This window comes from Alligator sinensis, unplaced genomic scaffold, assembly GCF_000455745.1.
Source record: "Alligator sinensis unplaced genomic scaffold, ASM45574v1 scaffold366_1, whole genome shotgun sequence".
Lineage (NCBI taxonomy): Eukaryota > Metazoa > Chordata > Crocodylia > Alligatoridae > Alligator > Alligator sinensis.
Window position 1 is genome coordinate 5,195,454 of NW_005841851.1, and position 22,830 is coordinate 5,218,283.

Below are 22,830 nucleotides of genomic sequence, written 5' to 3' on the forward strand. Positions count from 1 at the left end.
ACTTAGTTGCAAGAACATTAATGTCAAAAGGGTTCCTGAAACAGTGATCTATGTAGACAGGATCTGTAATGCTAAAGGAATTTCACTGGGATTCTGTCTTAGTATTACTAGATTCTTACAAGAATCCTGGCAGCTTATTCTATCAGTAGTCAGTAGTCAGTACTCTTTATTTCAAAATTAAGAAGGCAGCAACAATTTTAAAGCCTCAAAATGAACTCCCATTGGTACAGAAATGGATCAATGGGCTTAGATAAAATATGACTGTCTAGAAGTTCATCTAAAATTAAGTGAGCCCTAAACCACCTGTCTTTGAAGCTTGAAAAAGTTTGAATTTACTTTTATTTGCATTACTTTTAAGAACAACAGATGTTTCTACACTTCTTGATGAGGCCTGTAATTGGAAATAAAAAGGCCGAAACATGGGGATGGGAAGGAATGGCCTTGTTTCTATGAGACATTTAGATCCATCACACAGACTGTTCTAGAGGTTTGTGATGAGCTGTCCAACTTTCAGTGGTGACTTGCCAGGATCGATAGGAAGCAGGTATCCCACAGCTTCCTGTTTTGTTATCAGATTCTTTTCTAAAGAATTTTTTGTTATCAGACTGTTTTCTAAAATTAGCATTGTGTTTAAGGGGCCATTACTCTCAAGTAGGGATAGCTTTCTATGAGAAATTGAGCACCTCACACTCTTCACGAGCTACACCAGGATTTCTGTTGTTTTGAATCATGGAGAAGAGAGCAAATCTGGCTCCTCTGTGTGTAGTTTTATATCTAACACTCACACATGCACCTACAAATATATGCCCACAATTTCAGCTGGAATTCTTCGAGATTACATGGTGTTTTTCATTTGGAAAATGCTTTATAAATATTAACTAACCATCGCAGAATCAATCTAAGGCACTTAAGAATTGGTGTTACTGTTTTAGGCACCAGGTAAATGAAAAGTCAATTGGCTTGCCTTTGCTAGAATCAAAATCTGAGTCAGGAATAGCATTTCAAGAAATTCTGGCCTTAATCCTGCACTCAGAGGGATGGACAAGACCAATACTAAGCACAACTGTAAGTTATCCAATAAATATTTTACTAACAAAAAGGTACCACTAAAACCCTAAAAGGCCAAACTGCCTGGAGATTTTATATATATATATATATATATATATTCAAACCGCTTCTATGTAACTGCAAAAGGACAGCAAACTTAGTCAGTTATTAGAAAATCCATTCCCGGAACTGAGACAGCTCATCCAACAGCTACACAATTGCAAAAATTTCTTTGGGATCTCTTGAATTATGCAGTCTCTCCCAGTGGAGAGTGAAAAATGCCTTTTTTGCCTCTGCTTGTCTTTATTACATTCTCTTGTGCCTGGCCTTTTCCCCTGTACAGCTTAAGAAAGAGGTAAAGACAAACCACATTAATCAAAAGTGCTGATGGTACCAAATTAGAAAGGCTTGTAAGCACTGTGACACGGTATCTGGAACAAGAGAGCTTAGGAGGGTGAGCAGTGTCAAATGGTGTGACATGAAAGGTAAATAAAATGCAAGCAATACATTTATAGGACATCTAAAACAGAAAGGCTGAATCACAGCAGGCTGGTTTGAGAACAGCAGTACAGAAAGAGACCCGGGATGAGGTTAGCTGGTAAATTCAACACGAGATCACAGCAGGGTATTCTTGCAAATGCTATTCTGGGATACTGTATAGAGGTACAGTCTATCTGGTATATCCAGGAAGCTTATTGTTTCCTCAGGAAGATCACAGATAAAGTTCTGCATGCAGTTCTGGGTACCACAACACAGACTTTGATAAGCTTCAGCATCCAAAAAAAAAAGGTTTCAAAGACAATTTGTCCAAAGAAAGGACTAAAAGATAATGGTAAAATGAGAGCGTCTGACCTATAAGGGGAGTCTAAAGGGACTGTGCCATTAAGAAGAGGCTGTAGAGCAAAGAACACCAGAACAGTCTAGAAATACCCAAAAGAGCACAGAAACAGAACAAAAGGCTGCAGGGGGATAAAGGAAACTCACACCAGCTATATAGAGGGAGAGCCACCAACAATGGAAGCCACCCTCTGGAAAGTGACAGACACTTCAAAGTTATATTCACTCACAAGAAAATGAAGCATCACATTTAAAAGGAGTAGAACGATGGCACTCCTGTGTTTGTGGGTGTAGCAAGTACATGATACTGCACAGCGACATACACATTACTGTCTTGGAGGCAGTTCCTTAGCCCTATACCCGCACTAGCAATCCTTTTAAGATGTGCAAGAATGAGTGATGATGCAGCTGTGTATTAACAGGTGAACAAAGGAATAGTGGGGAGATATGACCACCCAGAGAGTGGCAGTGGATGGATCAGTATCGACCTGGAAAGATGTGGGCAGCAGAGTCCCACCAGGCTCGGCCCTTGGACCTGTGCTGTTCAATGTCTTCATCAGTGCCTTGGATGCGGGCGTGGAAAGCACTCTGTCCAAATTCACAGATGATACCAAATTATGGGGTAAAATTAACAAGCTAGAGGGTAGGGAACGAATCCAGGTGGATCTGGACAGGTTGGAAAAGTGGGTGGAACAGAATAGGATGCAGTTCAACAAAGACAAGTGCAAAGTGCTGCACCTAGGGAAAAGGAATCACCAGCACGCTTACAGGCTGGGGAAGCACCTTCTCATCAGCACAGTAGTGGAAAGGGATCTTGAAGTCATTGATGACACCAGGATGGACATGAATCATCAGTGTGACAAAACAATCAGTAAAGCTAACTGCACTTTATCATGCATTAGCAGGTGCATGATGAACAGGTCCAGAGAGGTGATGCTTCCCCTCTATGCAGCATTGGTCAGGCTGCAGTTGGAGTATTGTGTCCAGTTTTGGGTGCTGCACTTCAAGAAGGATGTGGACAACCTCGAGAGGGTTCAGAGGAGGGCCACTCATATGGTTAGGGGCCTGAACACAAAGCCCTACGAGGAGAGATTGAGGGACCTGGATCCCTTCAGCCTCCGCAAGAGAAGGCTGAGAGGTGATCTTGTGGCCACGTACAAATTAATTGGTGGGGGCGGGGTGGGGGGGAGGGCAGCAAGGAATAGGAGATGCTGTTTACCAGGGCACCCCTTGGAGTAACTAGGAACAATGGCCACAAACAGACGGACAGCAGATTTATGTTAGACATCAGGAAAAACTTCTTTACAGTAAGGGTTGCCGGAATCTGGAACGGGCTTCCAGGGGAGGTGGTGCTCTCCCCTACTTGGGGTCTTTAAGAGGATGCTGGATATGCACCTGGCTGGGGTCGTCTGACCCCAGCGCTCTTTCCTGCCCAGGGCAGGGGGTCAGACTTGATGATCTACTGAGATCCCTTCTGACCCAAACATCTATGAATCTATGACCAGTACAAGAGGACCTAATGACTCAGAGACAGAGCCAGGACTAGACACAAACTCTCCAAAGTAATCGCTTAGCACTCTACAGCTAAATGTCCACCTTCCATTCTAGGTACCTGGCTAACTATGCTCTCAGGAAAAGGCCAAATCCTAGCTCCCTCTCTCAAGAAGTGTCAGGAGGGCCTTGAATTCATAACATAAAAATACAGCCACACACAGTTGATGCAAATGGCATCTGAAGAGGAAGAACTCCTTACAACAGCAAGATGGTCACTGGGCCAGTGCAGTGGCATGCATTAGGTTCCTCAATTCCTGATCAAATCCAGACTAGTGTAACATGAATTCCAGAACAAGCCAAGGATTTTAAAAGGGAAAAAAAGGAAACTTCACCTGGATACAGAGACTACATAAAGCAAAAGCTACCCGGTCTATTAGGTGACTAGAGTTTACAGAGAGTTCATGCACCACACTGACCCCTTTTCTTCCAAACAATATAATGCAGAAGTTTGGCATCACCTGAATATTTTTGTCTGCATTAAAAGGAAGTTCAAATTCCAGTCGGTTTAGCCATGACATTTTGACTCCGCAGATTAGCAGCTCAGCTGCTCTGTCACTGTGCTGCACTGTAATATGGGCTATGGAAGAGTTAGATAAATAAACAGGACAGGAAATTTAACACATACCAGTCACAGGCTGCATACTCAAATGTATTCCAGACAGATTTTTGAACCCTGTTAAATATACGTAAGGAAAATGTTAGTTGGTAATTAAACAAACGTTCTGTGTGCAGAATTAAATGTTTGTTTCACAAAATCCAGCTAGAAAGTCTGAAGTTTCATTGAGCTCAGAGTTCACGCCCCTGTGTTTAGAAGTGTTTGAAAAGGGCAACGATACTTCCCTCTATGAAATGACATTTAAAACACAACCTAAAAATACCACTTTGTTAAAGCCACATTTTAGAGCTCTGCAGACCTCAGGCAGTTTTGTTCAGGGCATGGTATTGAATTCGCGGCTGTCTGGGGAAGAAGTTCATAAATTTTGTATTAGCCCCTCTTTTCCTAGCCCATATGGCAGTACAGAAAACCTTCCAAGATGGAGACAAACATCCTGCATGAATTCCACAGTGCATAAGCAGCTGGCAATAAAAAACGAATGGACAGAAGCTGCAGCATGATTCCTAAACTGATAACACTTGAATATCTGAGGGCTGACTGATCCACAAGTGGGGTTATGGAAGTATGAGAAAAGGTTGCCAGCTGGACCATGATACCTTTTCCCAGTACTAGCCCTTGGTGCTCCAGTTATTCTCATGACGGAGTTTCTTACTGAGGACACATCTAGCAAACCGTATCTAAAGACCCTCTATAGTACCCTTAGTCACAACACTGCAGTATGCTTGGTGACCTCTCAGCTTGACTGACCAATTTGTTTGTTATAAAAGTGCAAATGAAGTTTCATAGGTAAGAACTTCTGCCTTTGATGCAACTTTAAAATCTCTTGTTCATACACATACGTATCCACTGTCTGCATCTTAAAAGAAAAGCTCCGTCAACAAGTCCAAATGCTATTTCTTATTAGTCCTAAACCAGAACTTTGAACCCCACCTGAAATCTGTTTTACATCTAAACACCACCTCGTTAGTCCACATACCATATTCAGCTGCAACTATGCTTGAACGGCAACAAGACACAGAATTTCCATTCATGGGAAAATAGGGAACAAAGAAGTAATAATAAGATTCCCAAACGAAGAAAAGGCGAGCAAGCAAGAAAGGAAGGAAACATTTTTCTGATTGTGGATCCAGATCAGCATCTCCTGTCCACTCCTGGCTAAAGCCACCTGTCTTTCTGCCCTGCCTGTGTCTGGAAACAGACAATGTCCTTGGTGGACAACCATGGAAAAGATTCCAGGCAGAAGACTTAGTTAAGCAAAACATCGTAAACTAGAAGACAAGGGAGCATTAAAAGTATGACAATGAACCCATCATCCTAGCTGCTAATGCGCTTGGAAATGTTCCAGGATTGCAAATCCTGATTTTTGTTGAAAGTTGTAAAGCTTTTGAACACAAACCCTTGAATACCCTCCAAACAATTTTTACACTTTGCTAAAGAAAACAATGGTGCAAGCAAAGGGGCTCTTGGGTTTTAAAACCCCACAGCAAGAGTAGTCAGTAACATTTATCAAATGATACAATATGATTTCTTAAGGTGGGAGAAAAATAGAAGTGTAGTTAATAAAGTGCAGAAAGAGATATGCTGGACTTTGTTAAAATGTTAAGCTGTCTTCTGGCAGCACTGTCCGCACTTTATTTGCAAATGAGCCATCAACAACATGGCTCTTGCTAGTACAGGGCTTTTTAATAGCAATATTCACAAGAACCATGTCTTTCTCAAACACTTATAAAAAGCAGGGGTGAAATTCTGGCCTCCCTGAACTCCATGGCAAAATCCCCATTAATTTCTGTGGGGCTGAGATGTCATGCAGCCCGACCTGATCTTTGGAACTAACCAATGAGTCAGTCAGAATCATAACTCCTGAATACCCAATATCTTCCAAGACAGTTTCACCATTCCCTTACCGTCAAAGGAAAATATTTATCCCTGCATATGACACCCCATTCATTAATCAGTCGATCACGACCACATGGCGAAAAAAATGACACTCCTCCTTAAACAAACCTGCATTTTCCATCTTCTGTACATTCTACAGGCAATGAATCAACAGAGCAAATGTCACCAGTGCTGGTTAGCATGAGGCCAATGTTTCCCTGGGACCTAAATTACATCAGTTTCAGGGGCTGAAAAAAGGCCCTTGAAGCAGGTTCTTGAGATTAAAGTGTTCTTTGTAAATCTTCCTACCCTAAAAGCAAACAGCAGAGCCCGTGGATTTTTGCCTCTGCCCCCACGCATCCTGCTGGTATTTTTGTTCAGAAGTTTATTTAACATACATCAAAGGGGACGTCTGCAGGGGACCAGCAATCTGGTGTCACCAAAAACACCAGTCATTAATCAAGTCACATGATGAAGAGAGTACATTAGAGGCCTCTGAACCCAAGACTCGCACTCTCAAAAGAGATGCCAATTTCATCTCAAATCAGGCAAGCCCTATGTCCAAGGAGGAGCTGAGGAGGACGTCAGGACATCTAACCTCCCACATTTTGCAGCCCAGGCTGCTTTGTTTTTTATTCACTAGTCAACAGGATTTCCACAGAGAAAAACTGAGCATGCTACAAACCTTACATCTTGCCTTGCATCTTTTGTGACCTTCCTAAGCTTCCATGTCTCTGCAATAATAGATCAAGTCCCACACACTCTCCTGAAAACGCCCTTTCACAAACAGGGAACATAAAGGGAATTTCTAGTCCTGGTGTGCCCAGAAAATAGAAGTGAAATTAAGCTGTGGCAGATGCAGCAGAGTCCGCCCTCTACAACAAGCATAAGAAAAGGCCATCAGGAGTGGAATGCCAAGCACAAGGAACAGGCTTTGCATCTACTGCATCCTTTGTGTAGCTCTTGACACCTGAACAAAGTGAGACAGGGCTTTGTACTCATAGTGATTTGGCCCCATGGCAAGTCCCAGGTACTTCCTGTGGGTCAGGTAGAAGTATGGAACTAGGAATCTAAGTCAAGAGCTTTTTGCCAGTTCTTACCCTGAGGAGGAAGAATCATGGAGGCCAATGTTATCACCAGAATTTGAGGAAGTGTATCAATTTGTTCAGTCTACTCAAGTCCAAGATGGGAGAAAGAAAGTCTTTTCTTCTGCAAAATAAAGAAATATTGGGAATAGTTTCATAGTTTGATAGTTTCATAGTTGCTAGGGGCTGGAAGGGACCTTACAGATCATCAGGTCTGGCCCCCCTGCATTTGGGCAGGAAAGACGGCTGGAATCAGATGACCCCAGCAAGATGGGCATCAAATAAAATAGTTTCTGTCTCTGTTCTTAAAGAACCTCATCCATAGTTCTGAGACAAAGTGACAAGGTCACTTATTTGTGTAAAAGATTGCCATGAGAAGCAATCCTGAAGATGGGCAGCAAAGTGCGGGGAAGAGAGGAGGCAAAGAAGATGCTTGTGATAGTCATGGACAATGCTGCCTACCCTTGTTTTTCAGTTATAACATGACCATGTGTGCTGGAAGTGGACAAAACTATTCTTGAAGGTTAGTCTTGACCTGACTTTCAACACTCTTGTCAAAGCAGTGGCCTCTGAGAAAGAACTTGGTATGTAACAAAAATGAGGAAGATGCAAAGTTCCTGGATACATTTTTAGTGTTGTGCCCTTTGATTAGGGACATAAAACCAGCGCATGATAGTAAGTGTTTGAAATTTGCATTTTCAGTCTGTCACAGTGGCGGAGACTGTGCTTTATCTCACTCTGCCTCATGGAAAGTTCTCCCTTTGTCTTTTTGTCCTATTCTTTCTTCTTTTAGGAAAATCAAATCGAAAAAGCTGCCCATAAGAAAGCAAAAAGGGATTTCTTCATGACAACAAACTTCTATGGAATGAGCTGGAAGCTGAAGGAAAAATGGCAAGTTGGACATTCACCACATTTTGCTGCATAGCAAAGAATGAGAGAAAGGAGGAGAGGGAAGGTTGCAGCTGCTTTCCCTTTGCACCCTCGTGGGTGCACAAAGAGAGATCAGATGCATAAACAGTCCAAAGGGGCACTGTCTTGTTCAGAAAAGGTGCCCAGTTTGCACCCACTGGGGTGCTCCCTGACCCAACCTCAGAGAAAAGGAGATGGTTCACTGGCACCAATACTGTGAACCCCTTCACCCATGTAAGAAACTAACTGTTGTCCAGGGAGTACTGGAGGAACTGAAAATGTGCCCTAGGCAAGGACAAAGTTGTTTATTTGACACATCTCAGTAGCAGACAGAGCCAGGAAATAGTTCTCAGCTATTTTCAACAAAACATGACAACTATACAAAATTGGCAAGGCTGTACCATTTTTCCCTAATGTCCAAAACAGTGTTCACTAAAATGTCTCTTTCCTAGTTTGCCAGTAATGTTTATTAATTACTTTGAATAGTTTCTGGTTTCTCCCAGGAAAATCTGATAATTCCACTGCAAAGCATGTGACAATCCTAGTCTATCCGTATCATATGCTGAGTTGCACAATTTAACTTCTTGCTAAAGATAAGATGAATTTTGGGGGGTTTTCAGGTGTATGTGAACCTGCTAAAGGTGTCTTTTTTTCCTACAATTCAAGGAATATTTCAAGCTGGGACTGGAATAATTTCAGAAAAAATACAGCTAAATCTTGGCTCTGGTTAGTGAATAACCTCTTGCAATGTTCTGACACTGAGCTCCAGCCATCTAACCCTGTAGAAAGGGTATTTCCCAGGGAGAAGTGGGTAGGGGGAAGAGTTTGATCTAGTAGAGCCCAAAACAGTGGATAATGATATGAATCAAGGGTTTAGGGGGTGAAAAGTCTATGTGATGTGATGCTTGTTTTGGGGAATAGGTTATTACATTTCACACTGCCATCTTATTTTCAGCCGTTGGAATGTGTACATGTGCTTCTCTTATCCTGACTTGCAATCTCAGCAAATTCAAGGCAATGATGGGCACTGAGGGTGAAATTCTGACCCTCCTGAAGCCAATGGGGTTTCAATGGGGCCAGGATGTCACTCTGGAAGTTTGATTTTTATCCCATCCTTGGGTTGGACACTCTTTTCCACCTAAGCTCATTTGTGACAGCAGCTGGTACCCTCGAGATGTTTTTTACACTTCTGATCATACCCAGCAAAGAGGTACTTTTCCTGGCTGACCAAGAGACATAGAGACATCATGCAATTTGTAGAAAGACAAGTAACAGAAAGGAACAGAATGGAAAGGAAAGGGGAAGAGGAAGGGGAAGCCTGCCCCATAAAAACCTGGCCACTGCAGCTCTGTTATTTCTGGATATCTGTAGGTAAAGTCATGGACTAGCAAAGACTTCTGTATAAGCATAAGAACATGCTCTGCTGACTGTCCAGTTGTATATCAACACCAAGTAAAGAGCAAATATACACAGGAAACCAGCATTAGGGGGAGGATAGAGGGAGCTCTGGTTGAAAAAGGTAGGCACACAGCAAGATTTCCCATTCAGTCAAAAACGCCAAGAAGTTTGGAAACCATCAGTTCCCAAACTAAGGCTCACCACACTTGTACGTGGGGTAGTGAGCCCCACAGGAATTCAATGGGAAGATTCAGGCTAGCACCAGAAGTGTAGTCGTGAGAAGATCACAGAATCATAGGAAAGTATGGCTGGTAGGGACCACACAAGGTCATCTAGTCCAGCCCTGCTCAAGGCAGGATCATCCCTGACTAAACCATCCCAGCCAAGTGTCTGTACAACTTGCTCTTGAAAATTTTCATGGATGGTGATTCCACAACGTCTCCAGGTAGCCTGTGTTTGACCACCTTCATAGTCAGAAATTATCTCTTAATCTTCAACCTAAATTTCTTGTGCTGCAGCTTGAGTCTGTTGCTTCTAGTTCTGTCCCCTATGGCCACAGACAAAAGCCCATCTCCATCCTCTATGAATGTCCTTCCAGTATTTGAAAACTGTTATCAACCCCACCTCTATCTTCTCTTCTCCAGGCTAAATAATCCTAGTTCTTTCCGCCTTTCCTTATAAATCTTGCTTTCCAAGATAACTGTTGTCACACTGTGCTGGACTCGATCCAATCTGTCCACATCCTTCTCGGCGAGACAACAGGGCTGAATGCGGCAGAAGAATCACTCCCTTTGATTTGAAAATGACATTCCACACAGAGAACTGCTGACCAGGACACTATGCTTGCATTTTCTTTGAATTTTCCACTGCTGCCTTAGCATTAGTAATTTCACATGTAAAAGCAATCCAGTACTTTAACCAGTGTCAATCCTTGCCCAAAGCAGGTTCAGAAAACACAAGGACTAAAATGGTGGTGGATGTCAGTTGCCTGGCACTTTTATTGTCATTACTACTCTTTCAACCATATACTAGTATGGATGTAACAGTTGAAATGAAAGGAAAAATTATCATATGATAAGGTATATGGTGACAACAGCTACAGAAAACCTACAAGCTCAGGAAAGCTTAAATTAGCATTAGATACAACAGTAAGGACCATTTTTAGAGTGTGATCTCAGAAGATTACATTTTGTAAACTCTCTTTGTGGGGTCATTTAGTTCTGGTTGGAGGTGGGACTATTACGACTCATATCCCAGTCAGACCCTAGTTGCTGATAAATGTTCGGAAATATCCCGAGTCACACAGCAAAACATCTTAAAAGCTGAGCTCAAGCCAATTCAAACAACACTGGACTAGCCACCTGGAAACTGGAGGTGCCATCTTAGCTGGAAATCTCCTTACAGGAACAGTTTTCTTCAGGAATCCCTTAAAAATGCTGCATTTTGGACACTGGTTCCATGCCAGGATGGTAGTAAAGATAAGTTTCAGTTGGCAGAGAGGATCTGTACAGGTTTAGCACTGGTCAGACAGAGCCGAGTGATATGTGATTCCTGGGGGAGCAAACACAAGTGGGCACTTACAAGAAAACCCCCTTGTGTGGAAAAAGGTAAAAGGAGTGAATATTTAACCCTGGTACACAGAAGACTTTATTTTGGCATCACTAGCTCTGTTCTCAGTCCTGTAACTTATTCAGAAACCTCCAAGGTGCTGGCTGATTTAAGACTGTTTTATTCATGTCTAGATTTGAAGTCTGCCTTTCCAGAGTATTTGTTGAAGGTTTTAGCCTCTATACTGTAAATTAGTAGAACACTTTCTGGTGGCCTCATTCAGAAATATGGGATGGTTGCAGGAGAGAGAAAGTTTAAGTAAAGAAAATGGAAAGAAATGGGCTAACATTCACCCAGCTGGAGAGGCTTGGGGAAACATAGCAATTAACCACAGTAATGAGTATGTTTGTTTGCATCACTAAAATCAAAGAGAATGCTCTTACAACAGTTATCTTAAATGGTGGCATGAAGGCTGCAAGTATGTATGACGAATAGTATTAATAGTGTTAGCACTAGTATTTAAAAATATTACTGCAAAACACTGTAGAGCTTTAAGCAGTCGCTATTATTTAATAAGGCTTGGTTTCTTTATACTGCAAACCTAAATAAAAAAACTGGGTTTTTTTAGCATTATTTTTGCTTTCTGTGATGCAATCATCTGTATAAACCCATCTACTAAGAACTAGATAAATAAGCGTTCCAAACCATCAACAAGATGGCTAAAATGGTTGAAACCACAACTACAGTCCCCTCTCTTCTCTCTGAATGGGCAATACAGAGCTGCCACATTTCAGCAGGGAGAATACTCCACGATTTCAGTTCAGAAAAGGAAGTTTTATTAGGAGAGAGATAATATGTTGTTTGACACAGAGAGAGATACCAGATGGCCTCTTCCTGCTAATGGTCTTTCCTTCTCTCAAAAATCACGTTGTAATTTAAGACACAGTTGCTGCCTGCAGATAATAAGCAGGACATGCTTTCGAAAAGAAGCTACCCTGGGTTCAATGAACACAAGACCTACTGTAATTAAATGCATATGTCAATCCACAGTCAGTTGGTTCCGAAGCACGCACTGGCTGTGTGTTTCACATTTTCTCGCCGAGCTGTTGGCATTCAGGGAGGCTAACTCTTAAGCTTAGTGCCCTGCAATATACTAAGCTCAGTTTAAGCTGACCTGGGTTTCTTCTCTTCTCTCTCTCCTGTGGGCTGACTCTCAATATGCTGTCAGTCTTATTTGTATCCTGAAATTACAAAAAAGAGGCAGGATTCGGCCAGGATTATGGCTGTGTTTCAGGGGTAGAAACTGCAGTCCCTCCTGCAGCTACAAATAGTTGTTATATTGTTCTACATGTGCACGCACACGTGCCATTCCAGCGTATACTCAGTCTCCCCACACGCTCTGCAGCATCACTGCACCTTCATTACATACCCATGCTCTGTTTCTTTTAACCCTATCGCCCCTGCTTTCTCCTATACCATGTACACATATGCTCTCATCTACCTTCTTCTGCACATGCTACCCACTATCATTTAACTTTCAGGGCATCAAAAGATAGACTGGTGCTGGATGGCAGGGCAGAAGAGATGCAGAGACTGCATTCACACTTATGAACATGCCTTACTTATGGGCTGACTTACTCTGCAAAATCCAGGGAGATCTGTAAAGATCTGTAAGCATTTCTCTGCTATAGTTTGGCAAGGTCTGGCCTTATAACTTCAGAATTTCGAAGACTACAAGAAAATACTTCATAACACGTATGCAAGCTTCAGAGCCAAGGGAAACCCAGCAAAGCCCCAGTGGTTAACCCATTCCAGCAGGCTGTCTGCCATCCCCATTCCTACCTTCACAGGCCTTCCCATCATCCTTCAGCTTCAGGCCACTGGAGCACTTGCAGTAGAAACTGCCAATAGTGTTGCAGCACTGGGACTCGCAACCCCCATTCTCTACTTCACATTCATTCACATCTGAAAGAGATGAGACATGGGAGAGAACACATGAGATGGCCATGGCGAGTCAAGCTAAAGGAATGCTCCATCTGTCATAAAAGCACTTCTATTTTTAATACACTTCTAATTTCCTCCTGGTTTTCTTTTATTAGATGTTCAGTGCCAATAAGAAAAACACTGAAAGGTAAATAGCCAAATATTTCCTGAGCTCATGCACAAAGAGTTTAAAATTTAAGGTATTTTTACTAAATATGTTTGTACTCTTACTGAATCCACAGTGCATATGTTTACATGCACAAACACATTTTTCCTCACTTTGCCACCCTGCACAATGCCCATTTTATCTAAGACAGTGGTTCCCAACCTTTTTTGTACCCATTTGTAAACATTGATGGCCAGTTCCCACCCAGTGCCCCTCACTGCCGACCCGCTGCCCCTTTGCCCCCAACCCCAGCCCCCCCAGCTTGTGGGGCAGAGGGTGGGTTTGTGGAGTAGGGGGATGCCCCAAGCAGCCCTTTCCAGGCTGGACCTCTGCCAGCCTGCAGGGGAAAAGCCATAGTTTCCCACGTTTTTCTTCTTTAAAGGAGAATTCATTTTTAAAGTTTGTTTGCAACCCTTTCATATATTCTTGGAACCCACTTTTGGGCCCCGACCCATGGGTTGTGAAATGCTGACCTAAGATAACGGGAAGCAAGGGGAAATGGATCCACAGTGATAGATTAAAGAAGCAAGTGAAGAAGAGATGAAGGATGAAAATCAGAAACAAGGGTTCACAGTCCTCATGTTTCAAGGTGTAAACTGGTCACAAGTTAGAAAGAACAAGAAGTTTCTGACTAGGCAATAGAATATCACCATTAGGTGTACTGTAGGAGGTTTAGGCATACCATCACAACGTTCAGGATCAGCCAGTACTTTGGACCATTCGTCATGCATGCATTGTCAGAGTGAAAGAAGACCAAATCTGTGAGTAAAAATGTTCCTTTTTGCACACCTGTGGCCAATGTGACAGCACAGTCAGTTTTAGAAGATTTTTTTTTCAAACCTAGCACCCTGTGAGGACTCACTGCCGCATTCCTTATGTAACTGTAGCCAGCAGTTTACTAGAGGTGCCTAACTCATGAACTTGCCTCCCTGGCTAGGGACAGACATTCAAAATGCCTGAGCCTGAATTGATTCAAACTTTGCAGGTTAGTCTAACCTGGCTAGGCTAAACCACCCAGACATCCCCTCTGGACTAAGGAAATTCAGGCACATGCCTGAAGCCGCTCAGGCTAGAAGCTGGGGGGCGCTAAAGCAGCCCTCCCCTCCCTTCTCCAATGCTGAGCGGGGGGGGGGGCAGGCCCAGGCAGGATGCTCTGATTAGGGAGCCCCCCCAACCTTGCTAATAGAGCATTTATGAGCTCTGTTATCAGCATTTAACACCCCATCAGAAAACAAAGCCTCTCTCATTAGTTCAAGCTCTTCTTAAACAACTTTTTGCAAGGAAGGGAACATTCCAAGGAGGGACATTATCTGTTTATTATCTCCAAAAAGCCCTAAGCAGACAGTATCCTGTCTGCTTTACGCAGACACCTCTCAGCACTAGCTACCATACCACATGCGGGCCACCATCCGTGCTGTGGGAGGGAGTAGGGTGGGATCCCTGCTTGACCTGTGAGCAGTGAGGGGAGGGGAGGGGAGAGCAGGAGAAAGCCAGGCAGAAGCGCTGTGCCTTCAAGTTTCTGCCGGAGCTCTAGCAAGGGAGCAGAGGAGAGGGGCCAGCCCTGCTCTGGAGCAGAGAGACCCACCCAGCCCAGAGAGCATGCTGGGATGCTGGGGGAGTCTGGTTTAACTTAAACCATCAAGGGGTCTGGGACAGACATTGCATTAACTGACCGGTTTCAGCCAAATCAGTTAAGTTTGATTGGTATGATCTCTTTGGCTTCCCAGTCAAGCAAAATCTTCTCTTCTTTACTCTTTGTCTTATGCATTTCCAAGAATGCTTCATTCAATCAGGTTTATCCATTCAACCAGGTTTATCTCAAACTGGTTTCAGCCATTTTCAGACTTGTTTATATGCACTGAATGTCTGTTTTGTTACAGGTTTAAACTAGTTTCTGATCATTTAAACCAGTTTATGTGTAATGTTTGTCACTAACAGCCCAGAAGAGCAACGGGATAGGAAAGGAAGCTCTATTTCCCAAGTGCAAAAGGAGATTACAGCAAGCAGTCATTAAACTAACCACACAGGGTTCCTCAAACAGCCTGAGCCACCTGAATACTCATTGTGCCACACATCAGTGGTAACATCTGACCAGGGGAGTGAGAGAAACAGGAGAAATCCATCTTTGCATGATTCCTAGCAGCAATCTTGGAAATGCATAGGACAACGAGTAAAAAATAGAAGTTTTTTGCTTGACTGGGAAGCCAGAGATCATACCAATCTACTGACTACTGAGAATCCAGAAGTAAATGCTCATCATCCCAAATCAGCATGCCAGGGATCCAGTTAATGGCTTCTGCGATCATTAGCAAATAACTTCTAGTATTTTGTTCCTATTCACAAAGGCACCTATCATAAAGCCCATCTCAGACTCTAAATCTCCTTTCCCACCCATCCTGCTTTCACACACACTGCTAATTTTCACACCTTTTTCCAGATTAGTTTTAGATACTATCAAGAGTCATGCAGAGCCTGCCTGTTTGATAAGCAGGGATTTAGGTTTTCCATTTCCCACAGAAAAAAAGGAGTAAAATGCAGATTTCTCATTTTAGCAGAAAACTTGCAGATTTTGTAGTTTTGCCGCAAGCCCTCTGCAGGCTGGCAGACTTCCAGCCCTCCAGGTGCTGGGAGGGAGCAGGAAGAAGGTGGTCAGGGAGGGGGCACCATGTACTTGTATATGTACATGCCCCAGGCAGCCTGGAGAGCAGCTCCTGTAGGTAAGTGAGGAGAGGGGGATTGAGGCCCCCATAGTGGGGAGGGAGAGAGTTGGGTAGGGCTAGGGCTGCTGCGCTGTCAGGCAGTGCGTGGGGCTTGCAGGCCAGGGCCACAATGCACAGCTGCATGACCCCAGTGGGTAGTGGGATGGGGCCGCAGGTGGCTTGTCCAGGGGTTGGGGGATGGCTCCCTGCCATGGCATGCACTCCCAGGCGGGCACGGGGGACCTGTGCCCCCAGATCTGTGAGCAGGATGGGAGTGGGTGCGTGCTGCAGGCTTGGGCTCCTGCCCTTCTGCCCTCCGCTGGGGCGTCCCAGCACAGCAGAGCAGAGCACAGCCATGCAGGCTCCTGCCCCCACCCCCCCAGCCCCCCCACTGCCTATCTGCTGCAGGCTTTGGCGAGGTGGGGTCGGCTTCCTACAGCTGTGTGCTCTTCCATGGGATGGGGGACCCATGCCCCCCAGATCTGTGTGTGAGGTGGGGGTGGGGGCAAGTGCACACTGCAAGCTTGGGCTCCCACCCTGCTGCCCTCCCCCATGGCCTCTGCAGCCCAGCTGCAGGGCAGAGCACAGTGGTGCAGGAAAGCTGCTTGCAGCTGTGAGCTCTGCGCTGCCCTGGTGATGCGCCCCATGCACGTGCAGGGGCAGCACAGGTGGTGGCGCAGGGTTGTGGCCTTCACTGCACAGCTGCTCAGCAGACAGGCAGGGGGCGGGGGGGAGCCGGTTCTGTGCTCCATTCCAGTACAGCAACCTTTGCCTTCTGACAGAGGCAGGGGACTGCGGACCTGAGTCCCTGGTCCCATAGCCCTGGGAGCCTGGGGCCCCTCTGGCAGGGCTGGGGGTGGCAGGGGAAATTTTAATCGTGGATTTGGTGGAGGTTTGTCACAGAATTTGTGATTTTTTTTATCAGGGAAAACCAGGATCCCTCTTAATAAGTCTCTGTAGTACATGCCATCTCTTACACTACGCTTTCTTGCATTATTTCTTTTTTAGGACCTGGTGGGGATTCCTTTCACTGAACTCTTGACAACAGCTTGGGAGCACACATTCGCAAGACAGCCAGCCTTTCTAGGACGAGAATGCCTTACTTGCCCCACATAAGGAGTTTAGCTTATGTGCAAGTTTTTAAAAGCAAGACCATCTCTCCTGAATCAGAAAGGCCAGCTCATTATGATATATTCCCACCCAGACTTCCTCAAACATTAACTGAGAAAAACACTGATAAATTGGCTGATCAAGACCCCTGGAAGAATAACTCTGGAAAGAACAAGCTTAAAAACAAATACATCTTGTAACATGGACTTAGGTGAAATACCATTTCAGCAGTAACAAGGGCTCACTTTGTGCAGATATTTTTTTACCCATATAGTTATCTGAATTATTCACTATAAAAAGTAAATCATGGGACCTTCTCTGCTTCCACATCCACAACCAATGTGTTGCATAGCTGCCTTGTTCCTCTGAATATTTTATATCAAAGAAACAACGATACAAACACTGAATCCAAGAATCAGACACTGAGCAAAGAATTCAGGCTCATTACTTATGAATATAAAAAGTAGTAGTTTAAGCAGCAAATGTACCAAGGGCGCTTTATCGTAACATTGGTAAACTACAACACACACAAAAAAGTCTGAAAATTAAAAATGATCAAAATTTGAAAGAAAATCACCAAAGCATCAATACCTTCTTAAATCTGCAGTGACAAGCATAGTATACATGGGTCGACAGGCAGACAAAATTAATTAGAAAAATAGACACAAGGAGTCAGACAAATGGGCCTGAAAACACTTTATAATAAGAACAACAATACAGAGATTACAAAAATTAAATTAAACTGGAGTCTGAAAGCAAATCATCCAGAATGATCTCTGTGCACAAAAATGTTACTGAACTTTATTTTGGAAACCCTGAAAAGGTTTTAGTATTAGTGTAGGCTTAATCTAGCTAATCTGTAGTTCATCATTATTATTTTACTTTATTTAACTGTAGTTCATCATTGTTATTTTACAGGATCTCCCTTTATTCAAAGCTGCAGGCAGACGAGGCTGTGGAACACGGTAACAAGAATACATCACTGTTGCATGTGGGATGGACTATAGACTTGTCAGGCCATCACCCACTGTCACCCCCACCCCATGGCTGCTCAGGCCCAGGATGAAACAACCACTTGCTTAACTCAGGCCAACTCCTAAAGCCCAGGAAGCACAGAAGCCATCATTTCCATTGGCACAGCCCTTGCCCCATGCACCTCAAAACGAACATTGCCAATGATAGCTGCAAGCAAAGGACCAAGCCCCAATTACTCCTTCTTTGGCTATCTCAACAAAGCTCAAATGGGCCATGGTCTATAGGAGTGAAGGTGGTTTCTACAATGCCTGCCTGCCGGTCGCATGCATGTGTAACAACAGAGGCACTAGTGGATCTCTGTCCATTTTATTGGATACCCATGGATTTTACTTTCCAGCAGCCATGAGCTCAGCATTTCGAGCATCTTGATCCAAAGTCCTTGGAAATCAGTGGAAAGAACTTTGGTGGTCTGTGGGTCAGACTCTTGCCAAGCACCAAGTTATTCATTTTATTGACTTGCTTTTTGATGGACTCCAGTTACCAGCATGGAAAAATCATTATTATTCTTATTGCTTCCTCTGTTATATAAGTACAAGATGACACAATTCCCTTCAGTTTGACTGTGATCCAAGCCAAAAGCAGATTCAAGACTCTGTAGGGAGATGGCAATGCCAGGCTTCAGAAATACGTTTCAGAATCAGGGCCCCATAAACTTTCCCTAACCTTGAGATATCTTCTTCCCCAAAACAGACCTGGAAGCCATTCACAACTTCTAGAGATGTTTTCATCACTGAAACATTTTCACTCCTCACTGAAATACGTGAATTACTTTAATTACTCCAAGAACAACAGACTAACTTAATGAGTTGCCAGCAGTCTTAATATATGGCATATCAAACAGCAATATAGCCCTGCATTAATAACTATTTCATACCTAGATCTCAGCAACCAGTAGCCAACATATTAGGAACCAGTAAAAAAAAGCACAGCAAAATGCTAATCCAGAGAGGTTGCTGTGAAGTTTGATGCTAACAGGCCTTTTACAAAAAGACTGAGAGAGATATTTTTAAGACTCCCCATCAATGCTGAAAGAAGAAGAATACACCATAGCAAGACTGGGACATTTTATATGTGCAGTTACAGAATCCAAACTGAGCCCAGATTTGGGGCTGTTCATTTTCGATGCAACATGTGAACTGTGTGGGGAGGCTTTAAGAGATTTATCAGTTCGCTGTCACATTCTTGACACTTGGCACCAAACAAGGCATTTTAAAAATGCAGCTGTGCTTCAGCAGCTATCTTGCTGCTTTGTAAAGAGATATGCTACTTAAATCTATCACTATAAAGGAGACCAATATTATTTTTGAGACATTTGGTCTGGATGGAAAAATTATCTGAAGTTTTGCCAAAAACTCATGCTCCATCTACATTGTACTCTGTACATTTCCTTTTGCTACTGCGGGTAAAAACTTGGTTTGCCTTCTCTCACCCCAAGCCAAGATGGCATGTTCAACTGCCAGTCTGTGGTGGATGCACCATTTTCATATATGGTGCAGTTAATTTTGAACCTGACTCCAAACTCTTCAAGTGTCTTAATGCCCAAAGTAAAGCTGAATCTTTTGACAAGCCTCAAGTTCAAGGGCAGGTTACTTTTTGTAAGGTAAGTTACTTTTTGTTTCAATCTTAAACTGATGTTTCTTTTTACTTGGAGAAAAACGTGTGTTGCATTATATGTGATGATGTGCTACAACATCTGCACTCCCACTTTCAAAATCCTTGACCTGGCTATGCTTCCTCAAAGCCAGCAAGCTGGACTTCAGCAGCCAAAAAGAATGCCTTTTGCCCACCTGGTGCAGATTCTGTTAATGCCTTCTTGTCTAGAAGCTACTTTGTGCAGTTTCTCAAATAATCAGCTTAGTTACTAGCTCCCTTCCTCCTTGCAGAAAGCATAGGAGGCAGATGCAGAGATGTTTCAAATGTCATCTTTGCAGAATCATTAATGAAGAACATCCTAGTGCTTTATTTCAACCATGAATTTTTTGATGTTATTCATTTCCATAGAAGGTAGTTGCTCCATCCTTGGAGAATAAAATACAAATTAGATAGGACATTGCCCTTAGACTGAGTTCTGATGAAGTGCCTCAAAGGAGAAGAACCCACTAGCAGGAGTCTCTGGCTACGTGGTATTTAAGCTTCAAGTCCCCCAATAGATCTAAAGTCCCCCAATAGATCTAAGCTGAGAGATGCTGGCTGTCTGTACTAGGAAAGACTGCAGAGACTGGTAGGTGCAATGAAATTCCTGCAGGAAAGGTGGGATAACTTGAGATGACCTGCATGGTGCCTCTGACTGCATGCTGTTTCACATGTGCAAGAACTTTACTTGGCGAGGTACCAGGCAAGACCCACCATTTGGCTCTGGAAGAGTTGCCAGAGAAGGTTCCCTGGCCAAAATGTTGAGCACCACGGCACTTCTGAGCTAGGTCCCATATGCTAACCACAGTACATGAGGAGCACACCAGCATCTCACCAAGTGGGAACACTCTAGACAACAGGAAGCTCTGACTATTCCACTGTCAAATGTTTGTTTTAAAAACTTTATACCTCTGCTCAGAAAGACTTATGCACATGTCCTCAACCATACGCTAAGCCGAGAAGTTCATCAGCCTACAACCCAAAGTGTTGGCAGGGCTGTGGCATTTTTACAGTAAAAAATGAGCTGTCGGATTGAGAGCACTAAAGGGCAGTTAGTCATGTGCAGACAACACCATGAATCACAGCAGCTCAATAAGGCCCTGTCTACATGTTACATCTATTGTGCAATTCCTGGGTTAATTGTGCAATTAATTTAGACTGACTACAAGTGCAAATTAACCATGGTGCCTAAAAAGGTCCAACCAGCAATACATTTATTGCTTGAAAATACATAGTAACTGTATAGCTGGTTTCTATCCAGCTTTAATTTGCATGTTTAGCCTGTGCCCCCATGGCTGCTGGGACCGAGTCCCACAGCTGACAGGACTCAACTTCGGCTGCAGCCAAACACAACTGGGGCTAAGAGTCCCGTTAGCTGTGGGACTTGCAGCCATGGCAGCATGCTATTTGCCAGTGAAGGGGAGCCTTGGATAGCGATCTTGAGCTCCCCCTGTACAGGCAGTAAGATGTGATAGGATCTTATGCTGGATCCCACAATTAAGCCTCCTGCCATACACATGCGGCATGGCAGGAGAAGCAATTGTGTGGATCATGCATTAGATCTCATCGCGCTTTTACCTGCATGTGTAGAGGGGCCCTAAGAGAGCACTCACAGAGAAACGTGCGCACCCAGTCCTTAGCAACCCTGGGCACTGCTCAGGTTTATTTCTTATTCTTACTTGCTTTCTGTTCTTGTAAGATGCTTGCCCCCCGGTGGCAGCTTTACAATAGTGCATAAGATCTCTTCTGGGTTCAGGGCTTGAAAGCACTTGTTCTTACTGCAGTTTGAGGAACTGTTGCTTTAGTATTTTTACAATGACAGGGAATAGGCATATCTTATGAAAGCCCCTGTTCTCAGAAACTTCCAGCCCTAATCTGCAGACTCTAAGGGACTGTGTAGTCAAAATAATTTTCACCTGGAGCATCTGTACCTTTGGAAGGTGATTCAAACTCACCAGAACCAACATGAAGTTTGAAAAGGAGAAAGTGGGAGAAATCTCACTGCTCTATGCATAAGATATGCACTGTATCAAATCAACATGACATGTGGAATAATGGTAAAAAAATACCCTGTCCCTCCAAAGAATTCGACTCGTCCCTGCACGACAATGCCAGAAAACCAGATGGTCAGATACTTTGCTGACAAGTACTATATCAGTATCATAGGCAAGTGACAAAGAGAAAAAGTATGTGCAGTTCAGGAACTGAGTGAAGGAGCACTTCCAGGAAAGAAAAGCACTCCATCTCAAACCAGTGACAACAGGAGAGCCAGGCTGATGGTGGAAAAAAACAGCACAGCGTGTAGAGCAGGGGTGGGCAATTATTTCAGGCATGGGGTCACTTACCGAGTTTGGCAAGCTGTTGAGGGCCGCATGGGTAGCCCCGCCCCTTGACAGACACCCCACCCCCTGGTTTCCATCTTGTGACCAGAAGTCAAACCCCCTAGCCCCCAACCTTTGCCATCAGAAGTCCCTGCCCTTGCCCCTGGAAGTACTCCTTTCAGCAAGGGGTTTTGCCATCTCGGAACCAGAAAAATACCAAATTATATTCTAAAAATTGAACATCTACATTCATTAATCTGATTTCAAAAAATCTTTTTGTCCTGATTTACATGTGTTTGTGTAGTGTACATAGAGGTGATAGTATAATAGCTTAAAATGAAGTCTTATTCTTGTATATAGTGGGGGGGTGGGTATAAGTTTGTGGGGGGCTGTGGGTGTGTGGGTATGTGGGGTGTGGGGAGGGTGTGGGGGTGTGTGTGTATATTTGGGGGGGTGGAAAAGTGTGGGGTGAGAGAGCTTGTGGGTATGTGTGGATATGTGGGGTGTGGTTGGTTATGGGGTTTGTCGGGGCAGTGTATGGGGGGAGGGTGGCTGGGGTGTGGGTATGAGGTCTCCATATATGGCAATATGGCAGTGCAAAGAGGGGTGTGGGTGCATGTGTATGGTGAGGTGTGCATGTGGGACTCGCCCTATGAATGAACACACACACACACACACACACACACACAGTCCCTCCCGCATTGCTCTCTCTCTCTCTCTCCCTCTCACTCCTTCCCTCCCTCATTGCATGGACGTATGGACACTCCCCCATCCCACTCCTGGCCCTGGGGTACCAGCACAGGCCTCATGCTCCCACAGTCCGGCCATGCAGCCAGGAGCCATGTGATGCATCAGCGGCTGGTGGGTGGGCAGGGAAGTGCTGAAAGTGGTGGCAGAAAGGAGCAGTGGGAGCGAGCAGGAACATGGGAGTGCAGCAACAGCTGAGTGGGAGTGCGGGGCCCATGCCAGTGTCCTGGGGTCAGTGCTGGTGGAGCCCAGAGTGGGGCAGCAGGAG

General features: G+C 44.1%; 1 protein-coding gene across 6 annotated transcripts in view; it reads right to left on the reverse strand.

Annotated features, from left to right (window-relative positions):
- The window catches only part of MEGF6 (multiple EGF like domains 6), a 323,257-nt gene that overhangs the window by 123,526 nt on the left and 176,901 nt on the right, over positions 1-22,830 (reverse strand). For 5 of the 6 annotated variants that reach the window (XM_014523349.2, XM_014523344.2, XM_025212106.1 and 2 more), the window contains exon 5: positions 12,712-12,834. In XM_014523349.2, the coding sequence (XP_014378835.1) occupies positions 12,712-12,834 (123 nt within the window). Of the gene's footprint in view, positions 1-12,043; positions 12,111-12,711; positions 12,835-22,830 lie in introns of all 6 variants that reach the window. The other variant, XM_025212120.1, reaches the window with a different exon arrangement.